Here is a 25,473-nt window from a genome sequence, read left to right as displayed (position 1 = left end):
TAAAACATGAATCTTTAGGAAAGCCTGTCCGCTATGATAGAGCTTCCCACCACGGACTCGCATATCCGAGCAGAGCTCCGGAGCACCAGTTCTGACCGAGTTTGAAGGGGTTTGTGGCTTTCTGTTGACCAGACATTTGTTAAAAGAGACGTAAAACACTTCAATGTTTAAGCTGAATACAAGCTGCTTTGTAGATTATTTTAAGAAAGGTCCCATAACATTTCTGCTGCACTCTCTCAGCTCCTGGAATCCAACTCTTGTTTCAGCATTGCCATTTCAACAATCCTATATATATATTATTTTATTTATATATTTATTTATCCAGTTGTTGGGGACAAATCCATACCTTCCTTGTGGAAGAATTTTAGGGATTTGCGAACTGTGGAGTTTGACTACTGCTACTGAAGCACTTCATGGCATCACTGTCTCGAATGGCCAAAGCACATCGTGAAGGGTCATGGTCATGCCCAATCACCAAAAGGAGCATGATGCTCCTTTTTAGGTCATAGACTAATTTTTAAAGAGATGAGTAACTTGAAGTTAAAATGTAGCAGCTTTATCTGATTGTGTTAACAGCATGGATAGTTATTAGTTCGGGGCCAGTGAATGAGCTGTTTGCCTGTTTCAAAATAAGGATTATAGCTCTGGCCAATTTTATTGACCTCCTGTAGTGATTCTTCAGGAACCGGGCAATAAATTCCTAGAGATTTGCTCCGTAAGTCATTAGCCGGTAAAAATCTAATCAGGTCACAGCCAGAAGGTCCTGAACCAGAAAAAAGAAGAAAAAAAAAAAAAAAAAAGAGAAAACCAACTGTTTTGGTACCAACTGTAGCCACTGTGTTATTAACCTCACAAAATCTGGACATGTTTCAGGAGCTGCCAGTTGAATACTGAAAACCACCTCCTGCCTTCACCAGTGAATCTCTACCTGCCAAGCCAGCAAGAAAGGGAAAAGGCAATAATTTTACTGGTGTAAAACTAGCAATTTCAAGTATGAACATTTTACAATGAAGATTGCAAAATCTTTAAGAAAAGATTTTCCTCAATAGGCTTTCCTAGTCATTGAAAATCTGAGAGCCTTAGTAAAACAGAAGATGCCAGGAGGCTGAGACAGAAATAGTCAGTATACATTATGTGTTGCAATTTTACGGCTATGAGAACTTAAATCAAGTTGTTGGAATAAAATATTTGAAAGCACAGTGTAAATATTTGTAAGCATTCTCCTTTCTATAAAGGAGAGCCCATTATAATCTCAAAATACATTCTAGGAAGAAATTCCCGGGTCCCGTCTCTCCCTTAGGCGAGCAGAGCTGCACAAGTCCGTGCAGACGAGCCTGGGTGCTGCCCAGAGCTGTGAGCCGCCAGGTGTCACTCCCACCTCGCTGTCACTCTGCAGCCAGGTGAGTGACCTGCAGAAGCACAACCTCCTCTGAGACCTCATCGCATCCATGAGCTTCCCAGTGCCTGGGAACAGGGGATCTCCTTAGCTTCCAACCATGGTTCACAAGTTCATCTCCTCTCGTTTCATTTACCTAAGCTCCAGCTGAACAGAGAGATGAGGGGATTCAGCAGGAGCTGAACTCTGAGAAGATTTAGGGAAGGACTTAGGGAAGATGCAACAGCTCCAAGCTCTGCACTCCTCCCCTGTGATATCAGCTGGGTTTTCCCATTAGTTTATGTAAGAGCTTGAAATTAAGTTCAGCAGGAATTTGGGACACACCGCGGGGGCTCAATCCTTTCACAGGCTGCAGTAATGTTGACTTTCTTTTTTCAGAGGCTGACAATGTGTTGATCCCTCTGTGCCCTGCATGCAGTGCTGAATTACGTACTGATGTCACCAGCTCTGCAGGGGATTTCTGAGCAAGTGCAGTGACATCTCACACCCTATTCATATGAAGACATATGCACCAGGGATTTTGCCAGGATTCAGCCCTTATTCATGGCATTACAGTCCTGTAATGACCACACTGAACATGATTAGCTCTCTTGCCTTTAAAAGGAGACTGCTTTCTAATTGCTTCTGTGTTAAACACGGTCTCTACTTGGCATAACTCAGTGCAGCATTTCTAAATTCAGTTTCACTCGTGAAGTTTATTCTGGTTGCTTGGCTGGGGTGCATCCAGATGCTATTTTTATTTTCTGATCATCAAGCCTGTTTACAGAGTAGAAGAACAATATGGGAACAGAAATAAAGCTGGGACAAACCCAAAGGAATGAGACCATTAATGGCATTGCCAGTATCTCTAGCTTGAAAGAGCAAGAGGCCCTGCAGCCGTGCAGCTCCTTTGTGAAACTCATCCTGGTACTTCAAACTTCAGTTGTGTTTGATTTACCCATCATCTGCGAGTTTAACACCAAACAGTTAAAATGCCAGCATGTTCTTCAATCGCCAACTTCATATCTGTGGCACATTAAAAGAGCAAAATATTTTCTAGAATATAAAGGCTGACTTGCTGACTATCACAACAGTATCACTTTTGGCTTCCTTAAAAACTGTAATCAAAATATTTTGAACAGTAGCCTGCAGCTACTGAATACTTTTCTGTCTCAAAATAGACACAAACGTCCTCCCACCTTCTGCCATGGGCTTTCTGGTCACTGTGAGGCTTTGGTGGTTCTGTCCTGCTTCCTTCCCTCTACTCAGTAAATACAGCCCATCTGGTTACTGAGTCTTTGATCCGAGTGCCAGGCTACCAGCTTATTCTGTGAGGCAAAGGGTTAAAAAAGACAAAATATTAGTGGGGAGGGTTTGAGAAGGAATTATTTTCTATATTTGCATTTACATTTTTAATATAGTAGTGTTGTCTAGAGGCCACACTTGGGAAATGGAAACCAGGAGCCTGGTTTCTATTTTCAGCACAGCCACTGATTGTTCTATGTTGCTGGCAAATCTTTTAATCTCTTTCCCTCTGTTTTTCCCCTCTGTAATAAAGGGATGATGAGGCCTCCCCAGCTAGGCATCTTGTGGCAGGATCCTATCGGATGAAACATGTCAAGGACAAAGTATTAATAATCATTCTATATGGAAAAGCCAGGGGGGCACAGGTATTTAACTCCAATTTAGCTATTCAGTGCTCCTTTATGCATGCACCGTGCCTTGATGTTAATAGAAGTTACATATTAATATATAATGGAAAAGAAAGCCCTTCAGGGCACAAAACTAACCATATCCAGAGCATCATTCAATAAATACAATATGAAGATGAAATCACTCCAAGTACTGAACAAATTGAAAGGCAAGGATATATTAAAAAGAAAAGTCATCCAGTCCTCTTCCCACCAGGCATTCTGCCTTCAGCACAAAGATAGTGATGAAGAGCCCTATCAGGTATCAAGAGGGGGCATTTGAAGTGATGCATAAAAGGGTAACCATAAGCTATCATTCATTGCTTACCCTGCCTGGCACCTTCCTGAGGACAGGTTAAGAAACCAGACAAAGTAATGGCTCCCTCAGTGCAACATAGCAATGTTTGTGCTGAACCTCCCCTGCAGTCCTCTCCATCACTCCATGCGTCTCCTGGCACCTGGAGGTTGTGCTCCACGTCCTTTCCTCCCACAAAACTGCACACTCTTGGTGTGCTCCCTTCCATGGGATCATCCTGCACTGCCAGACATCAAAATCCCTGCCTGTTCCTTGCACTGGCCATGGCTGTGCAGTGCTTGCAGGACCTTCTCAGCCCATCACCTGCCCGTGCCAGCTGCCTGTCCCCTGCAGGAAAGCTCTCTGGCCCAGAGCTCCCTGAATCAGGAGATGAGCAAAGTCCTGCTGCTTGCATTGCTCAAGCCACCTCTGCTCACGTTAGCTACACAAGCCTCAACGTGGCCACACCTCGGGGAGGATTTTAGAGACCTGGGTGATGGTCTACCTGCAGCAGAGATCTCTCCACAGGAACACTGCACGTTCAAAGTCTTTTGCAAACTGCCTATCCCCTCAATCTAATTATTAAAGTAATTAATTATTAAAGTAGTTTTAAAATAAAACTGTGGCATCACATTGTGAGACAGTCAAGCTGCTCGCACATCCTCTAGGATCACACTGAAACAATGTGCATATGCTTTGGGGACAAAAAAACAATGTTTTTAAAGAGGTATTTTATTATCAAAACAGTCACCACTAGCGCTTCACATTTACTGTTCAGGATTATTTGAAGCAAGTGACCTTTCAGATTCTTAAGACTTAGTATGTAAAGCCCTTCATAATCTAAGCCTAATGACTTGAATTACAGCCTTAGCATCCTGACAATCAGAACAGGACTACAAGAATTCTACTTTCTTGATCCACAGAAAGGACTGAGATGGATTTTGAATCCATTTCAAGGGAAGTAGATGCCCTTTAAAATGATCTAGTTGGCTTGCAAGAAAGATAAGATGACCTAGGTAAGGGTCATCTGAGAAAAGTGGCAGGATTTTCTAGATAAGACATTTGACATATGCATCCTCCTTTGAGAGACTTATTTTCAAATATTCAAAAAAAAATCACCTGAAAATATTAGAACACATTTTCATTCATAGGGCAGCAGAACTTGGTAACGTGTTTTTGAATCTTAGCAGCAGGAAGTTCCGTGGGCAAACGAGTGATCTGGAAACAGTTTCAGTGCTCTGAAAAAAAAATACAAAGTTTTAGTAATTTATTTGACTTCAGAGATGAAGGAAATATTATTGTAGTGGCCACTTTCAAACATCATTCACACAGTTCAACATTACAGTGAAATTTCCTTTGTGTATAAAACATCCGAAGCACAAGCTCATTATTTGCATGCACTCGACTAAATCAGAAGTAATGCTGGATTCCTCAGAATATCCTTCAAAGCCTCCTGCTGAAGATTCAAAACAGTAGTGGCTTGCAGCTGTACAGCAGGTCAAAAGTTTAATTTGACTATTAAGCAGTTTTATGCAGCATACAAGACCCACTGCCACAGCAATGATGCAAATCAAGGCTGATAGACACATTCTATTGTACGCAATACAGTCCTACTAAAAGGAAAGGAGAGTATCAGCACAAGCAGAGCAGAAAGGTATGCAAGATGTACTGTTTGCAAAAGAACTGCATTTGTCACATTCCCTTCGTTCCAGTCTTTGAGTAGCAATCATCTGTAACACTCGAGCAAGAAAGAGCATAAACCAACACTCACCTGCCACGTTTCAGGGACGCATCTTCTACTGAGACCAAGACTTAAAATGTAAAACAGAACTCGGAGCCTCTGCCTGCTCTGTGTTAAACTGGGTAATTCAAAAAAAGTCAGTATTTTCTCATTAAACAATGTCAAGATGTACTCTGGATCTCTCTGCGGTCACTTTTTTTTCCTCCATTGTCCAAAGACAGCTGAAATAATATCAAAAAGGATTTAGGAAGCAGAGGGGGAATCCCTGGACTTTTTAGAGATCCAATGAATATTTTCTAAGACTGAGCCAGTCTCTGGAAATAATTGTTAACTTGACTGTAGTTTTTCTTACACAAACTACATTCTCTTTATTAGCCTGTTGGTTGTTGAAAAGTAATATGATACAATATAGTGCAGAGAGCTCTTTAATTGCCATACAGTTGATTTTTTTTGAACGAGTTCTCTATAAATACAACAGATCCAGAAACCAAAAAGCTTCACCTGGTCTACTTTGAAATAAAAGCAAGCTTCAGCACTATTTTTGATGAGCTGTTTTCCTCTTGATGAGCTGTTTTCCTCATCACCATCTTTGCTAATTCTGTCAGCTTAGTTCTTCCACATAGGAGCATGTAGATTTCTGAAATAAGCCTACAGTACCCCAACAAGAGGCAGATGCTCACAAGTTTTATCACAGCATTCTTATTTCAGAGGTTTCTTTTTATTTATCTAGGGCAGTTTAAAGATTTAAATAATCTGTTTGCCCTCTCCCCTTATTTCCAAAAGCCACACGCTGTCTGGAATGAGGCCTGGATTGGCATAATCTGTTTTAACTAAAAGGTCACTATACACCTAGAACCTAAGGTCTGAATTTGCTTGATGAGATGTCTCCCTGGGAAAGAGGCAGGACAACTGAGATGGAAATCCTTCCTTGGGAAGAAAGCTGGAATGAATTGTAAAGATATTTTGGTTCTTATGGAATATTCCATACACAGGACTAGGGGACCCCAAATGCCTTCTACTGTCCTAGCCACACGGGTAAGCACCAGAAGAGAGTTCTTCACCAAAGGGTTGGCAGCAGATAGTCTCAGGTACACGGGAGATGGTGAGAGCAAACCACAGCATTGAGAACAGAACTGTGAGGATATCCGTTGAAGAATATTCCTGCTTACAGCAAATACTGGAAGCTTCAAAACACATTCATAATGGTTTCTAAGGAAAGGTTGTACTGACCAAGAGGACATCACAGCTACATGGTCTACAGAGTAATGACCAGCATAGGGAGAGCTGTATTTTCTAACTGCATTTAGATACTCACTTACGCTGTCCTCAGGCAAAGCTTCTGTAGAAGCACAAGAATTTATCTTGAAGATCAGCTGTAGTTTCATCACTAACAGGGTCTCATGTTGAATGCAGTCAGAACAAAGAGAAGGTGACCTGTAGGTCTCAAAAGAAAATGTCATTATTCTGGAGTACTTGCCTTTTCTATGAGCGTTGGTTTCCAGTTTCAGCTTCGGAAATTGAGACAGATCCAAACAAATAACATGTCTTTCTCATATAATCCTTTCTGGTCTGCACCCACTGCCTTCCTCTGCACAGAGGAAAGGTTAAAAACTCTGCCAATTCAACTGAAAAGGAGGGAGCTGCTTCCTCCCTGGTAAGGAATCTGCAAGGATCTGCAGGTGAGGTGAGTAAATACAGTTTGCACATTTGGGATAAACTGCTAAGTTTTAATTTAACTTGCCTTATCAGAGCTGCTCCACTCTACTGTTACAGCAGAACTTGACTGAAGGATCGGAGCCAGGGTTTACTAATTGCTTGGAATAGGCAGATACTTAGAAGGTTTTTACAAGCAACACAAGGAGGACTAGAGCCCTCCTCCTGGGGCTGAGGTGACACCAGTATGAAGAACTGGCTTTATGCTTCTAGAAGCGTGCTTAGATATTAGGCTTTTACACAGGCTTCATCTGTTTAATACCAGTAGTTTGTATACAAGGCCCCGTTTAGAAGCAGCTGCGGTATTTTTAGTTGTTTTGGCCCTAAGCAGTAGCCACAAGTAAGAGTTCAGAGAAGCTACATATTTATTCTTTTCTGTGTATCACAGTGCCCAATTAAACAAGGACAAAGGATTTCCTTATGTAACGGGGATACTATTTGTTATTTTTAACCTTATGGCAGCCAGGAGTTGCGCCAGGTGGCACTTTGCCTTAACCAAAAGCATGCAACTTCAGGAGGTTACATTCCCTACTGTCATTCTTGCCCTTCTAATTAATGTTTGATGCCCATACAAGGTTTCTTGGCTGTCTGCTGTCATGTCTATCTGCTAACATGTATTTCTGACAGCTCATGGAAAGATTGGTCTTATTTAACAAGGTAAAGCAGGGTGCTGGCCAGTCATTCCCAGCATCCTGCAAGAGTTTTCTGCTTCTATAAAGAGTGCTAGCTTTGAGAAACAAATAAAGCCAATTTACATGTGGTTATGCTACCAGAGAAACACCATGGTTGTAGTTTAAGCTTTGAATATGCTCAAGTAGCTCATAAATCAGTTTGATTAGTCAAATTCAACCCACAAAAAGCACATTTATACTCACCAGTATATATGATAAATACACCAGTTGCAGCCCTGAGAACCCAACGTGAGCACCAAGGTGCAGGAGGGCGTCAAGCCACGTGCCGAGTATCCCACCAAACGCCACCACTCTCCTGGCCAGCTCTGCAAGCCACATCATGGCACGGGATTTGGGAAATTTCATGGAGCTCAGGAAAGCAGAGTGGATCCAAAGGAAGCTGCCAGCGCCTGGAGAGGGAAACACAACAACTTGGAAGAGGATATGGAAGCATTCAAAGCCCTTCTGTGGGCCCGAAGCAGCCCAAGCACAGGCCATTATTTTCACGATGCCACAGCCAGGACTGGCTGTTTATAAGCAGGTGAGAGTGACGGATCGCATGGCCGGAGGCTTGCGGATAACACCGAACACTGGATAAAACGCACACGAGACCCCAGTGAGAACACATGACTGCTGGAACAGCAAAGGGCTATGTAAGAGTTCAATTATCTATCCCATTTCTTTAAAAAAATCAGAATATTTAAAGCTATATAAAACTGAATTTCACCTTGATGTGTAAACAAGGCTGAATGGAAATGACCTTTAATTAGGTGATTTTTTTTTTTTTTTTTAAACACAATCCCCCTTCTTTCAGTATCCAGGTTGGAGGCCTAAAGAGGTAGAGTTAAAATTCTTCTAGCAACTTGTATAAACGTCATATTTCTTGACCTTTAAGTATTTGTTTTTGAAACCTATTTAACTTTTTGATGTAGGTGTGTTTGTGGGTTTCATAGTGGAATGCCAAAAATTTTATGCATGTAGGGAAAAAAATAAGTGCAACTGTATGACTATTCTTCTGTTTTTGTCCGAAGGTCCCTCCCTCTGTAACACCAGCCAAACTCTCCTAGTAGCACAAGCATCTTATTCAGCTTTGTTTTGACGTAGAAAGATAAACCACTGTGTTCTTTGGCCTCCCCCACCTTTTATTCATTAATTTAATTGAATTTAGTATTCCCCTTTTTTGCAGGAAAAAAAGTATTTTAAAAATAATTATTTTGACCATCTTAAATTGTTACTATGCATCTTCTTATGAAGAATTTAAAATTGAATGTAATTATAAAACACTGCTAAAAGAAGCTTATCCTACAACAGCAAAAATATTTAATTGTGTCATTGTATGACTGGAATCACTGTATACAACTAATATCCCTATTTGGAGGACAGAAATAACTAGCTCATTCAGCTGTACAGAAAGGAAGACATAAAAGGAAACCCAAGGCTAAACCAGCACAAACCACTGGAAAGTTTTATGTCAACAAAACTGGATTTAAATTAAGTAACATCAATTCACTATTTTGGCTATAAACGAATCAGAATTTAAAAAAAAATGTTTTAAGGGAACACTTGTGATGAAATGTCTGTGACCAGATCCTGTGCCTAATGAAGTCAACAGGAAGGTTCCTACCTATTTCATCCTTACATGATTGAATCCACACAGTAAAGTTGTATCTGTAGCTTTCATAATACTTCATAGATGTAGATTTTCATAATGAGAGTAATGCAGGAGTTACAAGAAAAACACTGAATAACTTATCAGTTACGCACTATGAAAAATAGAACATGTGATAACCTAATTAGAGGTTGCATCATACTATATATGCATGATGGAACAAAATTAAGATTACACAGATTATTTTCATTCTTATATTTTCTCATTTTATGAATGACTGACTTGACAAATTTCGCTTATCATTGGTTTTCATTTGCAGAAATGTGATTTTAATGTTTGTGCCTTTGTTTTATTCAATGCCAAGAGTGAAAAAAAAAACCCAAATCCCGAAGAAGTTAATTTCTAAGCTAGCTGAATGATGTGAGATGCATCAAGAGTCACCTTGTTTATAAATTAACAGAAATGAAGCAGAGCTATTCTGCAGTGGGAGTGGAAAAGGAAATAAACTACACATTCAGCAGCTACAGGATATTCCTTCTAAATACAGACACAGAATTCACTAACTCAGTAATTTTACAATGGGGATAACAAATTAAAATCGTGGGCAGACAGCGGAGAACCTTGAAGATATACAATCCATAGTAAAGACCAGCCAAACTAGGGAGAGCTTTTTACATTGTCAGATTTTGAGTAATTAGTAGTGCCATTAGAGGCACAGCTTCAGCTTTAAGCAATTTTGAGTAATTAATGCTTCTTTATTTTGCCTAGAAGTCCTGACTTCAGCATTCTCTTAGGATATGAATTTTCCTAGTCAGAACTCCATAGTACAAATGAACCCAGCTAGAAGACAATTAGAGTAGGCAGATGAAGATATAATTTGTTGGTCTGTACACACTATTTCTTCTAGGCATAGATCTAATTTTTATTAGCACAGCAGACTGATTTAAGTGGATGCATAGTCACGATTTTGTCCTTTCTCTATCCATAGGATTGCCTATGCTGCACATGCCATGAGATCTGAAAATTCAGAACAACCAAATACAAACCAAAGTGAAGGCTGTAACAGGTTACATCTTTCTGCATTGCTAAGAGCAGCTACAGGAATCCAATAAAGGTAATGACACACTTTAGAATTTAAAATAAACCACGGAGGAAATCTTGTTATCTTTACTCATCACGCAATGCAAATTCCTAGATTATAATGCCAAGCTGAGCAGGAAGCAGAAACTGCCCAGGTGACTATGGAAGAGACTGAGTTTAATTGCCAGAGATGCTATCATATTTGCACATTGTGTTGGGTAAAATGCCTGAGTCCTCATCTGCACAGTGGGCCTAACAATCCACACCTCCCTAGAGGGGGCTTTCGTGTTTCATGGGGGGTGTCAAGATGACTTCTTTACTAGCCAAAAAAACCCAATTTTTCAGAAGTAAAAGATCGAAATGTCATCAAGTTTAAGACTATACTTAAAATGTTTCACATAAAGCTTTGAAATCCAAGAAACATACAGTAACAATATAAAGCAGAAGTTTTACAAGCCCATTACATACTTTCTAGACACCAGTGACATCTGGACAGTACCACACACTAACAAACATGTAGCAGATGACACCTTCTTTTTCTGACAAACTCACCTGTAGTAACTATTACCTTTTAAGTTTTCAGCTTCCACATTTTCCAGGGGTGTTGGAAGGCTGATGACTGTTCCCTTCACCCAGGAACTGGCAGCACTGAAGTGAAGGCTGGAACCACAGCGGAGGGAGAGAGCAGAGCAAGATCCTGCAGAGATCTTACATAACTGCACTTGAGAGGCTCTACTTGTTCTCCAAATATTATTGTTCACATTGACTCTAGATTAGCAGTCCTCACATGTTTTTAAAAGTTGTAAAAAGAAAAACTAATGATCTAGAACTCAATTGATCTAGAAAGTCTGTTTTTACAGTTTGTCAACATTTGCATATGAACTAAAGTACAGAAAATGCAAAGCATGATGAGTATGTCAAACTTGACAATAAAGGTTCTCATCTTCTCTGCCTAGATATTGCTTTTACAACCCTTATTACAAGGCTTTTGCAAAGAATGACTGCAATGTCTTTGAGTTTTTGATCTACAATCCGTATTGACTGCACAATGCAGAACCACATTTTTGAGTAACAGAGAAAGCAAAAATAGTAATTTCCAAATACCTAAGAGATATCTAAGAATAATCTTCTGACTGCTCAGATGAAATCATAAAATCACAGAAAGAAACTCTGGAAACTTCATCCCTTAGAAATCCCTTCTTCCTGAGCTGGAGAGAAAAAAATGCATCAGCTTTTCCTTACTGCGACAGCAATTCTTCTCCAGTACATGTTCTCAGACATAAAATACAAGTTCAAAGACCTTTTGCTATTTAGTGTCAGTATCACATCCTTTTATTACAGATTCTTTCATCCAGCTTTCATACTGGCAGCCGTTTTATATAGCTTTGGGTCTCAGAAAGACCCTTCCAACTAGTAACCTTATACTAGCAATAGAAAACGGGAAAGGAAAGGGGATGGAGGAAGAAACATCCCCAGAACATAAACTGGTGGCCACAACATCGAGGTGATCCTTCATCTGAAGGCACTCAAGCTTTGTGACAGTGCATTTCCACCCCAGACTTCCTACCTTTCTGTCATCGGTTCTCCTCACCTTACCCTGGTAACTCTCCACTCTCAGCACCATCTCACCCAACACTCCAGGATGCTCTGCCAAACCTTCTGCACATCTTCTTCGCTCCTGCATCATATCTGTGCCACCACCTTTTCCACCTCTTTGGAAAACACTGTTTCATCACTGTATTCACCCTGTGAGGAAAGGGAATCTACAGCCCACATCAACCCTTTGCCCCCAAGCAGAACCGCTGGCAGCTCCACAGCCACAGATCAGCCACTTCTGCTGTATTTTGCTCACTGATGAGTTAATCTCCTTTACAGTAATTGCTTTAGAGTAGGGCATGCTGGATCTTTCATCCTTTTTGGCTAATGCATAAGTGTTACTAGCAATATTGTTTCTACTTTTAAAAATTTGTGGCACTTCACGGCTCTGAAGACTGTCACAATCACTCAAATGCTTCTTATTTAAAAATTTGGCTTGTTTATCATAGACCCTTCCCACCACCACCCATTCAAAATAAAGTCATAATTCCCAAGGACAATAAGTCTTAAAATAATACACAGTTCATACACTTATTAATAAAGTATGAACTTATTTTTGCAGAAACACTAAAGAGTAAGGTCAAGAATGCTGTTCAAACACAAGTTTTATTAAATAAGCCAGTCATCCAGCTTCTGAGTAATCAATGTTCTTGGTCTTGAAAGTCTCATTCTCAACATGTTCATTGGAAGCAAATGCCCCATGTCAAAGCAAATGAACCAAAATGAACTTTTCAGGACAATAATTATAAGAGAAAGACAAAAATGTAATATTGGCAGACTATACACAAGAGGCTGGATATACACAGTGCTTCTCATCACAGTGTCAGTTTAGGTACAATCACATGATTTCAATACATACTTTCCAAAGGTTTCATCTATTCTCAGCTGTACATTATCTGAATACCTAAACAATTGCCATAAAGCTCTTGAAAACTTTAATATAAAAGGACCCTTACACAGCTGACAGTATCTCCAGATCACCACTTAAAGCACTAATAAGCAACTGCGTTATACAACTCGTGTTCAACAGCCTGAAAATGATCTTTCCCAAATCCAAACGACATGCTTCTGAAGCTGGAAGTGACAGATTGCAGCTGGCTGAGCTAGCACTGTACCGTGCTCACTGCAAAAGCTGCCATTCCTGAAGAACCTCCCGCCTTTCGGGCGGTTGCTATAGTCTTAGTAAAAACTGCAAAGCTCCTCTCATTTAACAGTAATTGCGTAGAGAAGTAGAAAAAACAACAACATGAAAAAACAGCTGATTTTTCGAGACATTTAGTAAGATTACCCTTAATCAAAATAGCATGTCTATGATGCAAAGATGAGGTTTGGTTTTGACGTCACTGTAGCACATGATAAACAACTGTAATTGGAAAAGAAAATACAGAGTTCAAAGCTTAAAAATTTAGTATTAAGATTCTTTATGAAAACATGTCTTTGCAATTAATTTTTAGTATCCGTATGTGATGCTCTATCCTCGTCTCCACCAGGAAGAGCAGGCTCAGGACAGCAGTTGCAGAACCTGGCGTATGCGCTCGCTCTTCTCCTCTAGGCCTGCAGCCTCCGCATCAGAATCGTCGAGTTCTTTCATGAGGGCTTCAGCTTTCTGCACGGTCACGTCTCGCGCGCTGCCTTTCAGGCCCTGCAGATAATCCAGTAAGATGGAGAAATACTCATCTGGAACCTTCAAGGAAAAAAGAGACAAAAAATATATGTTTTATTTTCTTCTCTCTCAATACTCCACAATCCTGCCGAATGATCTCCTGAGACTACTATGGAAACAGCCAAGGCTTTTGCATCTGTCGTTGCCCACCACTGAGCACAAGGGCTCTTGCCAACGTGGAAGCTGCTGGGAGGGCCAGGCCATCAGGACAGGACTGTCACATGCTCCGACGGGCAACAATTCCAACAGCAAATTCTAAACAGATGTGGAAACGTTGAGCAGCAAATGCAAACACTCCCTGCGTATGATCTCAAGCCTTTAAGGATGGCTGGAAGTTAAGAAGCACTAACCAAATCCTCCTGAAGTCAAGTGACAAGAGCATGCATGTGTTTAAGGAGAGAATCTGGCTGGAAGTATCCGAGAAAGCCAGAGATTCTCCTCCTCATCCCTACCCAAAATTATTTGCTTGCTATGATGAGATACCACTAGCAAGCTATAGCTAATGAGTCTGACAAAATCCTTGTACGAGAGGATAGAAGCAAATTTGAAAAATTAAATTCAGGCATATGGAAATAATTTTAAAATCATATTAACTTGATAGGCCCTCCTAACCAAACATGTCTAACATTAAAAGCAGTTTAGTCACTTATAAATGCATTACCCCTGCCTTTCACTTCCTTTCTAATTACCTAGTAAGAGGTTACATTTTAGCTTAACTGGTCCAATGTACAATTTAAATAATCATTACATTGAATTTATCTTGGCAATAATCTAGCAAAAATTTTTGGATGATTTATTTGCTACTTTAAAGCATAAGCCAGTGTATTTTAAAGAGTGTTAACTGAGCAGATCTACAACACAGCCTATCTTAACTCTACTTTGAGTATCTGGGGAACACGTTTCAATCAAAAAAGAGAATATTTCTTCAGTCAATCAGGAGATATTAAAATCACCTCAGCTGGCAAATATTTTCCTCCATGTTTCACTTCACACACATAATTTTAAAAAGCCTTATCAACAAGATTCAAGTCAAACACATACGCAAGTATTTAAAGGACTGGAGACTAACTGAGGGCTGTTTTGATTCTGCAAACTATTAACATTTCAGAGAGGGCAGAACTTCAATAGATAGTTAATTTACAACTTATTTCTCCATCAACATTTGGCAGTGTAACTTTGATCACCAAAACTTCTATCACTCCCAAAGCAGAGGGAGAAAGAACCTTCCAATGCTGCCAAGACCCATCAGGGATATTACAAAGTAGTAAATCAAAACTGAAGTCTACACTCAGCCTTAGAACTTAAACGCTATAGAAAACCTCCTAATTCTTCCAAGGAATGCTCTCATGTAATACAGATAGTAAAAATAAGGATTTCATAGTATAACTGAAGTTGATTATACATTAAATGTTGCTGTAATACACCAAACACACGGAAACATAATGAAAATGATTATATTTTTGAAACCCTTCCTACTCATAGTAAACTGGTACCAATAACACAAAATGCTCAGACACAAACAAGTTCAACAGTGCCCAATTAAACAGTGAGTCCTGGATGTTTAAAGCTTGACAGCATTTCAGTATTCAATACCCTAGCCAAATTATCTACCTAATTTATGCTCCTTTTTCTTAGACCTCATGATATAGTCATATCTTACTGTGCAGAATTGCAGTTATTAGTGTATCACTTAAGCAAAGTGCTTAAAGGGGCAATTAAAAGCCTACTCTACACTTCGAAAGATTACATTTATAGACAGACATGTGGCTGCCTCAGGCCAACAAGCATTTAGTGTTGATCCTCAAGCACAAGTGCTTAAAAAGTCTGGTTTTTTCTTTTCCTTTAATGCAACAATTTAGCTTATTTCAACAAGAGCATAAAAACAGTAACATGTAGACAAGGGTACCATATTTTCTCCTCCAAACACAATAAGGTCATAGCAGGGGCTGGGCTCTTGTCTCCTTCCAAACAACAGCAAAAAGTTAATGGGATTAAGATTTTAATTCTTAAATACAGTACTGCAAGAGCTGAAGTTTCAAGGATTCTTGGTGAGGTCTTGCTTGAAGGAGCACAACCTTTCCCTAAGATGAGCTCTTGAGGAGGCGTGGAATTGCAATATCAAGACCTTCAACCATGGCTCTGGAAAGTAGAAGTGATGCTTACTGGATTTTTTTTTTTAATAAAAATAATAATAAAAAAACCTTTTTTTCTTGCTTCTCTTGTTTCTTTTTCCCCCTTGCATCCTAACTAGCTAACACACCTCAGACTTGACTGAAATGCAAGGACTGAAAACAGAAATGGTTACTGACAGCTTCTCAATGCTCAGCAGCTAAGTGCCACTGTGAAGGAGGAGGAAAACCCAAGAAATAGCAGGAAAAGGTCACCTATCTCTCTTAAAAATTACACTGCATACCTCAAAGGCATTTTCACATTGGCAGAGGCCCACATATTTTGCAAAGCAAATACAGCTACTGGCACAGAGAACAAGCTTGCTTTGCAGGTACCATTCTGTGAAGCTTCAGGGGGTGCAGTGCAGAAGCTGGAGACAACTGATACAGTCATTTCCTACAGATGCTGTGCCAAATGACTCTCAGATCAACAAATGATCTAGTGTTTATTTTATACAGGATCCTGAAGAAGTATATTCACTGTAGGTAGACAGACTTGGCTCTGTAACTGTCAGCCAATTAGGAGATGGATTTTAAAGAGACTTAAAAAAACAATGTTGTAAAGGACTGTTAAATTTAAAGAATTTCATCATATTTCTTACAGAAAATGGCATATCGGTTTGGGAAACTTAATATACCCCTTCGCATGGCCTTTCAGTAGGCATGCAGGTGACATCAAAAGATCAAAGATACGGCTTAGGAAGGAAAGAAACTTGTATTTCCTTTTGTATTGTAGTCACGCTCGGATATCCGACAGATTTTACTCAGTAATGGACAGGAAGCTGGATCTGGGTATGAAAACACATTCAAAGAAGCCTGTCTGCCCTCACTGCAGTCCTGATGAAGGAAGAGATTTTATCACAGACTTAACTGTAAGCAGTTGAGTAGCTCTGCTAACTTTACTGAATCTAAATGCAGATGTTAATCATTATTTAAGGTTCAGATTCAAGGTATCTCATCCTATTAAACGGTAAAAAAATATGAGAATATAAATAAACCATCACACTCTCAATAGATTTAAAAATAAATCTGGAAAGGAAGGTGCTCATTTCAGTGTTGAGAAACAAATTTAAGTTATGCATTGATACACAGACCCACTGCAAAGGAATGCTAGGGTTAATTATTTCCCAGGATACATTAAAACAATCACGTAAAGTGAACAGGTTAAGAAACCAACACAATCATTTTGGTTGTGAACCAATTTCTAGGTAGCTTTGAAGAGCATATGTGAATTCTTAAAGGTTGGCGTACACTTTAAAAGAAACAAACAAACAAGACAGCACAATCTACATACCTACATCAGATTTGTATTCTGTGACTAATCTTTTCAAAGTATTACACTGTGTGAATATCTTTGCCTTCATGAAGCTCTGTTTTTAATTATATGGTTCTCTAAACATATTTCTAATCGTAAAGGTAACACTGTATGTCAGGTAGCTGGATTAAGAAGTGCTTAATTACTTGGGTCAGAAAAATTGTTACGCTTAAATGTTTAGACGCAAAAAAACCATCAGCAAAAGCTGACTGAATGTCAACTAAATGCATCGATAAATGAGCCACGGTGCAAAGGGCTAGATGGTTTGTTCTATTACGTAGCAAAATGAATGATCTGAAACCCTCCATTCAATACCATGAAGGTCAAACCTTTGAGGGAAATTAAGTCTATGCTGTTTTCTGAGTTATGAAATCAAAGCTTTTCAGTAACACGGCCAGTCTAGCTTCTGATTTTCCTTTTTGCATTTAACATTGATATATACTTTCAATTAGATTCACTCATATTTTAATGAGAAAATTATTTTACAATCTTGCCAGTATGGTGCCATCTTGCCTGGGGACAGTGATATCTGAAGCAATACGAGCTACCAAGAAGTCACAAGTTAGAGTTGACAGCACTGGGTTACAAATTCAGAAATTCAAATTAAGGACAACTCAGACACATTCTCAGGAAGCGCCAGATTTATATTTAACACAAACCATCTCCATTTATATTCAACATACAGCATTGGGTATATACAGCATACCGCATTGGGTATATTCAACATATAGCATACAGGTATAAAAATCTGTGTTACAGATCATCCCTCAAAATAAAAAGATTAATTTCCAACAGTTAAAATGACTCATGCTTTTAGTTTAAAAATATAGCAATCGATTTATAAATTATTAAAAAAAAAGTGCAAGGCAAATACCAACAACTTTGGGTTAATAAAGGCTAGTTATAACTAATGCATTGAACTTTTTATTGCCAAGTGTTGAGAAAAAGGAGAATGAATACAAACCTTCTCCTTGTCATACATGTGCAAAAGAAGCCACGTTTGTCTTGTCTTTTGAAATTTCCATTCTTCTGGTTTCTCAGACCAGCTGCAATAAATCAAAGAAGAAAAAACACAGCTTAAATAGCCTGATGAATATATTCACTCTTCATTACTCATTTCACATAATTCCTCCAGCAGCTCTGCATGTGCCATACTGAGCTTCCTAATGCTGTGCTAAAAAGGTATTAGCACACGTCTTGTGCAGTGGCAGAAAAGGCTACCCAGCTTCCACACAAAAAGAAAGTTAATATTTACCAATTATTTTAAAATCATAAGAAATCTAAAGGACTGGAGAGACTCAGGGTAGAACATGCACCTCACCAAGGGTAAAAACACATCTTGGGACACGGGCAATAAAGTGTGAGCCCTCAAAACAGCTTCCTCCACAACAAATAAAGTGTTGACTGTTTCGGAGCAGAGAAGTTTCATTTTTCAGATATATTTAAGGCTTGGATTTATCTCAAGGTGCAACTTAAATGTTGAAGTTTAGTGCCTCACTCTTCCCCGGAATTGTGATTCCAATATCCAGCTCCAAACTTCAGCTGCTTCAATCCTGTTACAACTGAATGCAGAAAACAAATGACTAACATCTGCAAATGTTCTTTGGCTGTTCATGAAACACATTTTAAAGTATGCAAAGTTTTAGCTGGCTTAAATTGGCAAATTTACATATAGCATGAGGGTAAGTTGAAAGCAGGTGTATTTTGTTTTAAGTGAAGAGACAAACATATTTAGTTCCATAAATGAAAGAGTAAACTAACAAATCTTACCATATAAAACATACTTTTTTTTTCCTAAGGGTATATGTATAAAAAAAATAGTGCTTTAAAATGTACAAGATTCTGTCAAAACAATGAAATAATATTTAAACATCCAGCAAAAAGTATGAGAGAAAAAAAAAAACAATCAAAAAACCCCATAAATTTTGTACTTATTTGATTTTCCTCTGAAGAAAAACAAGTCTCCAGAGAGTGGGATGTAAGACATCTGTCTGTACCATTCCAGCTTGTTTTATACAACAACAGAAAGGCAGAAATCAATTGAAAAGCCAGCTGGGTGTGAGAATTAGTATTGTTTAAACATTGTCAAGTCTAATAAAGCACAAGAGTGCTCATATTCACAGACGGCTGCACCAGCAAATATAACGTTCAGTCAGTTCAATGAAATAGGAAGAACACGACTGCATGTTTCTAAAGACCAACACACCAGCCTCTGCAGAAAGCCTAAAGGGAAAAACAAGCAAACAAAAATCCAGTGTTTTCTTAATAAATCTGGGTAAGAAAAAGCCTACCTAGCAGCCTGCCTAGCAGCATCAGCACTAAGCAAATGCAATTAAAAACCTCTGTAGCCAAAATATAAGGTAAATGTCAGATAAATAATGGTAAACCAGAGAAGATGGACCATAGCCAAAATATGTAATATTTTACATGATGAAGGATAAATCAAAAAAAACCCAAAACAAAAAACACCTTGCACAAAAGCAAGAGCTCCAAAGCCAACTACCAAAAGTTATAGAATCAAATTAAAAAAAAAAAAAAATCTAAAGCCAAAAACAACGTGTCCTGTTGCAAGGACATGTAATCTGTTGGTGCCTGCTGTGTTACAGTGCTTGTCTATAGCACAGAAGTTGCAGTGTAGTACTGCAACCTACAGCAAAACAAGGGGAAAAAAGGGACTTTCTTGCTGGTAGTTCACGGGCCAAAACACTTGCTGGTTTGATGCAATTTCTCCGGATAGCAGAAACTTGGCTCTCAACTGTGAGAGGCTGGGATTTCTGCAGGAAGCGGCTTCTATTAGTTTTTAGAAAAGGGTGCTCGCTGTTAAGAGAAACCTAACAGATTCCCCTTCCTAAACAGGGGCAGGAAAGCTTTTATAGGAAACACAGGAATGTACATTTGCACAAAATTCTTTTTACACCAGATAAGCAGGGCATAGTTTGTATTACACTTTTTACAATGCAAAAAGAGCAAGTTGAATGACAGATCTGAGATTGCCCCCTGAAAAGCATTCTTCTCATGAAAATCTCTAAAATGTCTCTGTTTCTGTAATCTCCACTATGTATTATACATTTGCAAGTTGTATCTATTCCATACATTAAGCTAATCCTACACAAATCTCTTGCACAAATTTATTCCCAAAGCATGGTTGAGTTGTGCCATCCCAACTGCTCAACACAAGCATAATGTGTCCTTAAAAGGCTTTTCTGTCAATATATTGACAGAAAAGTCATTTTTGGAGATGTTTTAGCATGAGTAGACACACAGAAGAAAACTGTCAGCGTACAAGGCACAGCATTCCCAAAATACTCTAGGAAAAAGAAAGGGGGAAGGGAAAGCAGTCAAATTGGTTCCAGAAACACAGCAAGAAAAAAACATTATCATTACAAATTAGATTCAGAAAGACAATAACATATCTGTTTAGACTACTGCCCAGGAGAAAACATCATAAAGCTGCCACAATTATTAAATAATATCCCATGTGTAGGCAAGAACTTTGCTGAGAAACAGCCATTTAACTCATACAAATCATCTGAAAAGATTGTTGGGTGCGAGAGAAGTCTCAAGAAACCAGAGAGACAGACAAGTGACTACTAATGAGCAGGAACGTTCCTGAGAGCACTATTTGCTGCAAACAGTTTTAGCCAGAACACTGCACTCCATCCAGCTTTGTGCCATTTACTGTCCCGCACAACTTCTGATGCGTCTTCTAGGATGGGTATCTGTCCAAGGCAAAGCAGGTTCTGGAACAGAGGGTTGACTTTTCCAGCCATGACTAGTACCCAGGACACCCTCTGAAAGGTTTCTTTAGCCCTTAAGACCAGGTCACAGCAGAACTTCCACTCCTGTGATTTAGCCAGAAGGAACCTGATGCCTTTTTCTCACAAGTTTCCCTGAATCCTACGAAGAGGAATGGACCAAAAGATCTGTTCATTACACCACATTATGAGCTACATTGCAAGAACATAATAAAACTGCTAAAAATCAATGTTCTGTAACACTGCAAAAAATTATTACATTCTTCACAGCCCATTTACCCAGGTATTTTTCCATTTTTATACACTTAGTTATTAATTCTAGTGAAACTCATCTTTAATAACCACCTGTGTTCTCCTAAGTGTCCTACATAGGAGGCTGAGCAGAAGGGAGGGTGCTTGGCTAAGGCTTGCAGGAATCAGGTTAAGCCTTGTGCTCCCTCGGCGCTCTGCAAACCAGGCAGCACAGGCCATCTCTGTGCTCAGAGCTCCATCAGAAAAATGTGGATAACAGGTGTTTCCTAAATAAAGTACAATCATACTTTAAACAATTCCCTGAAAGGTATTTAAAAGCTTCATTCAACACTGATGGAAGTTCTACACAAGCCCTGTAATGAAGATAATGCTTTAGGAGTAATATTTTTTTTCTGTCCAGTTGTAACACAGAATTATTTAAAGGGGAATGTACAAGTGTTTGTTTTTATTGAGGGTATTCAGTCTTTCAGGACATTTAAAATCCATTTCAAATATCCAAAATTATGTTCTACCTAGATTGCTAAAGACTTGACTGGGATGGTCATAGTTGAAATCTGACTTAGTTCCTAAGGTTTTCCTTATCTGCCTGGATAAGAAGGCATTGATTAAGATCTTTTACCAGGAATAAAACAAAAAGAACATGTTATAAAATTGTCAATAGATTTTAGAATCAATGTCACAATTTTGGCAGAACAGCTATCCTGGAACCAATTTGGAATGTGTGGTTTCAAAACAATTTTTCAATTTATTCTTCCATCTGGTTTAGACATAGGATAATAACTAAAGACTTGTGAAAAGACAGGAAGAAAAACACTTTTTTTTTTTTTTAGTTTAAGGAACAAGCACAAAAAGAAAGAAACATGCTAATTTCTGGTATCTAATTTTGTCCTGATGTCCAACATGAGGACAGAATGTATGCCTACAGAAAATCAAAAGGGCCACAGAATTTTTTAATAAAGTATGTACACAGTAAAAAAGGAAAGACCTATATACCTTAAAGCAATAGTATGACTAAATCTACATAAAATGTTCATCACAGCATATCTTTTCTTATGTGTACTTTTATGACTTGCCATTATTTGTAGCATTTTGTATTATGTTTGCATCCTGAAGCTCCAGCCAAAATACAATTTCCCCTCCTCCTTCACTGTTCAAAAGCAACATGAGACAGATCCTTCAAGCACTTGGAGTATAAACAGATGAGATTGATTATGTGGAAAGCTGACCCAGAAAACTGTAACAATGGCTCAAAATCAAAATCATATACACCAGATTATCAATAGAGCTTATATCTTTTACCTACAGTGTAAGGTATGTAGTACATCTCAACCAACCTGCAACTGCCACCAGCATTCCACTGGGGAAAAAAATCTATTTTTAAAAAAATTCCTTTTCTAGCAGTTATTTAATTACTGGTATCTGTGGTAGCCTGTCTGTAACAAAACTGTATTTTGATCTGAAAATATATTTAGCACTAAAAATGCTATTTTTAGAATAGGTCATCAGTAGGTAAAGCTAATACATACTATGCTAAATATGCTTTTTTATTTCACATAAACTTTCTCCCTTCTTTTATAAGGGTAATTATCATAGAAGAAAAGAGATACAAGCATTTCAGAGCCAATCTGTTCTGCTCCTGCAGTGCATGTACTGTAGCCCAGCGCTGTGTTGCAGCCCATCTCCTCTCCAGATGTCCATCTTCCCTTGCACTTCATTCTCATCAGCCCAATGGCTAGACCAGAAATAAGGGAAAGAAAAACTGAAAACAACTGTTTTGCCTCCCTCCCATGAAGAACATCCTGGGGGGTATGAGGAGGTAGAGGGGGCCCCATGGTCTGTATGAAAATCCTGTAACAAGCCAGCTGCAGTAAAATCGTTTACAAACGCTGGCAGAAATCCATTTATATAAACACTTTCTGATGATCAGATGAGGGATATGCTACCAGACCTCAGAAAAGCAAATAGGGCCGTTTCTCTTCTCTTCTGTCTTACCATTATACCACATAATGTCTAACTGTGGTGCAGAATACTCCTGCCAGCACAAGGACTCAGCTTAAGGGCAATCACTAGCTCATTTTCACTCTCTTCTGACATTTTAAAGCAGTTTTGAAAACTTTTAAAGACTTTTCCTGACCAAAGGAGCAAAAAAAAGATTGAACAATCAAAAGCAAAGGACAAGTGTTTCTTTTAAAAACTGTTTACTGATTCTAGGCATTCAAACGTTATATTATTTGGCTTCTTTCAGTTGCCTATTTCAAGAATTTTAATCTACAATATCCTTCATCAATAGCTCTTACATAGCATCTTTACACGCTTGCGTGAGAGAATTACATAGCCTTTTCTGAAGGACAGATTAAAATATCTCCCAACTTGATCAAAGGGAGGATTTTAGGAGCGCACAGATTGTAATCTGCTTGGAAGTGCTCCTCGCGAGGCTGTAGCTCCATATTGCTCAAAGCAGATTAGGCGCCGCAGTGGTTTCAGCTCAAGCAAATAATCACTGGGCTTTCCTGCTCCCGGGATGAGCAACACAAGTCCTCCCAAGCCAGATCTAGAAGATTCAATTTTATTGCTCAGGGCTGCAAAGCTACCACAGGAACACCTTGTCCTGCGTATCCTATCCAGCCAGAGGTGCTTTACCCTAAAATTGCTCTGCTGGCAGGGTGAAAAATGCTATTGCTTTTAGCAGTGCTGGGTCAGCCCTGCAGTAGTTATAACTTAGCTATATAACTTAACAAGGGCAATAATAAGACAAGGTAAAAAAGCTGCTATGAGGAGTCATATATTTGATAATATAATAATAAAAGTTGATATAATTAAGGCCTATCTCTGTAATAGAAAAGCTAGCAACAATTAAAAAAATACATTACTTTGATGTTTTAATAAGAAAATACCCAAAATAAGAAAATACAGTTTTCAAAACAGCCATGCTAAAGGAAAATGCTAGAAGAGAAAGCAACTTCCTATGAAAATTGATCAGGGAGTTTTTGAGACGGGGTGAGGAAATGAATTTGGGAAAAACTATGTGAAGAGTGAAGCTCTCGGTTGACAGATTTTGCTTTGAGGTGGTCAGGATGCCAAAACACAAATTTATTGCTTACTATATGGAGTGGAAAGTTGGTATTATACAGTTATTATGCATGTGCTCTTTTAAGAAGCCCTGAAGCCACCAAGTCAGACAGGGGCCTCACTGTCTAGTCCAGTTGGGCCTCTGATCAGCAAAAGAAATAAAGATCAACATAAAGCTGTAGAGCAGTGGACAACCCACTCAGCTTTTCTCAGTTTAGCTGATATTTTTTCAGGTACCTCTCACTCCACAGTAAAATCCACCCTTGAACGATGGCATTCAGAGCAGTATCACACTCTCCATTGCTCATGTCCTGTGATGTGTACTGTGTTACTAAGATGCAGTAACTTGTGCACAGAAAACCCCATCTGCCAATTACTGCTTCCTGCAGATGGCTTTATTCCAACTTCAACTTACACACAGAAAAGCAATTACTGATACCTTTTTTGGGCATTGCCATATTAATAAATGTGTGAAGTAGGAGACAAGTTTTACTAAGGATCCAGTTTTATTATTTCAAAAATACTGCTTGTTACTCTAACTCTGCTTGGAAGCCTTGACAGCTCCCTGGAGCTAACTGATTTATAATCATTGCCAACTGCATTTTAAATTTTCATTTTGGCCTTGGCTGACTAGCCTAAATGATTCCCTAGAGCTACAAAACTACTCTCCACTGCATTTTGAATATTCGGGCTTTGGATGAATAGTTTAAATGCGTTAGAGGAAGTGAGCAGGCGTGTTAATTCTTCTAGATTTAAATGTTATGACAAAGGGAAAAAAAACCATGAAACTCTCTTTCTGTGTTTCTGCTATCTCAGGAGTATATTCTGGGTGGAAGAGGATGTGCGAGTGGAGAAGGCCTGTTCCAAAATCCTGAGCACAAGTTAAGTCTGAAGCGCCTGGGCTCTGGGCCAAGCACTAGGCAAGAGGTTTAGAGAGGTGGTGGTGAAGAGACTTCAGAGAACGGGATCAAGAGCTGTGCTTCATACTCCTTGAAGACAAACATTCACTGCTATTTTATTCCTATGAAATAATCTCTGCAATCCGCTAATAATTAAAAAAACACCAACAGGTATTTGGTTGTAGTAAGACATCTTACCATGCGAAATGGGTCACTTTAACTCTTCATTGCAACCTGCATAAGGGGTCAGGCAGAAGTTTCCCCCCACAAGACAAACGGAAAAGATCAAAGCAACTGCAGTGGGAGACGAGAGCACCAAGTTACTGTCACGATTATGGCCTGGAGTAGACTGGCCAGTTAGTAAAGACTTCTCCTTCCAACTCTTTAATATTAATCTCATAAGGCTGCTAGAAGCCATTTCAGGTGAAAAATACTAGACCTGCTTACTCATTTAATTAGATGTAACCCCTTTTGTATAATACAGGCAGATGAAAGCTGAATCTCAACTTGAACTATCTAATGTCTACATGTTAAGAAAATTAACTTATATTAACTTTATTTTGCTGGAAATGAGAGACATT

The 25,473-nt window shown here is 38.9% G+C and overlaps 1 protein-coding gene and 1 long non-coding RNA gene across 3 annotated transcripts in view; both read right to left on the bottom strand.

Annotated features, from left to right (window-relative positions):
• Positions 1-2,639: 2,639 nt before the first annotated feature.
• LOC112959803 lies at positions 2,640-5,190 on the bottom strand. Its single transcript, XR_003251668.1, has 3 exons — positions 5,133-5,190; positions 4,481-4,599; positions 2,640-2,703 (listed from the first exon to the last, which is right to left on the bottom strand). It is a non-coding gene; the product is annotated as an uncharacterized LOC112959803 (long non-coding RNA).
• A 7,310-nt stretch (positions 5,191-12,500) lies between these two features.
• The window catches only part of CUNH7orf50 (chromosome unknown C7orf50 homolog), a 107,518-nt gene continuing 94,545 nt past the window's right edge, over positions 12,501-25,473 (bottom strand). For both annotated transcript variants that reach the window (XM_026054169.1, XM_026054170.1), the window contains exons 3-4: positions 17,882-17,963; positions 12,501-13,455 (exon numbers count right to left, since the gene is read on the bottom strand). In XM_026054169.1, the coding sequence (XP_025909954.1) occupies positions 13,273-13,455; positions 17,882-17,963 (265 nt within the window). In that variant the 3' untranslated portion in view covers positions 12,501-13,272. The remainder of the gene's footprint in view (positions 13,456-17,881; positions 17,964-25,473) is intronic.

This window comes from Nothoprocta perdicaria, unplaced genomic scaffold (genome assembly GCF_003342845.1).
Source record: "Nothoprocta perdicaria isolate Ctin4 unplaced genomic scaffold, notPer1 scaffold_12, whole genome shotgun sequence".
Taxonomy (NCBI): Eukaryota; Metazoa; Chordata; class Aves; order Tinamiformes; family Tinamidae; genus Nothoprocta; species Nothoprocta perdicaria.
Note: the sequence above shows the minus strand (reverse complement) of the source record. Positions and strands in the feature narration are given on the sequence as shown.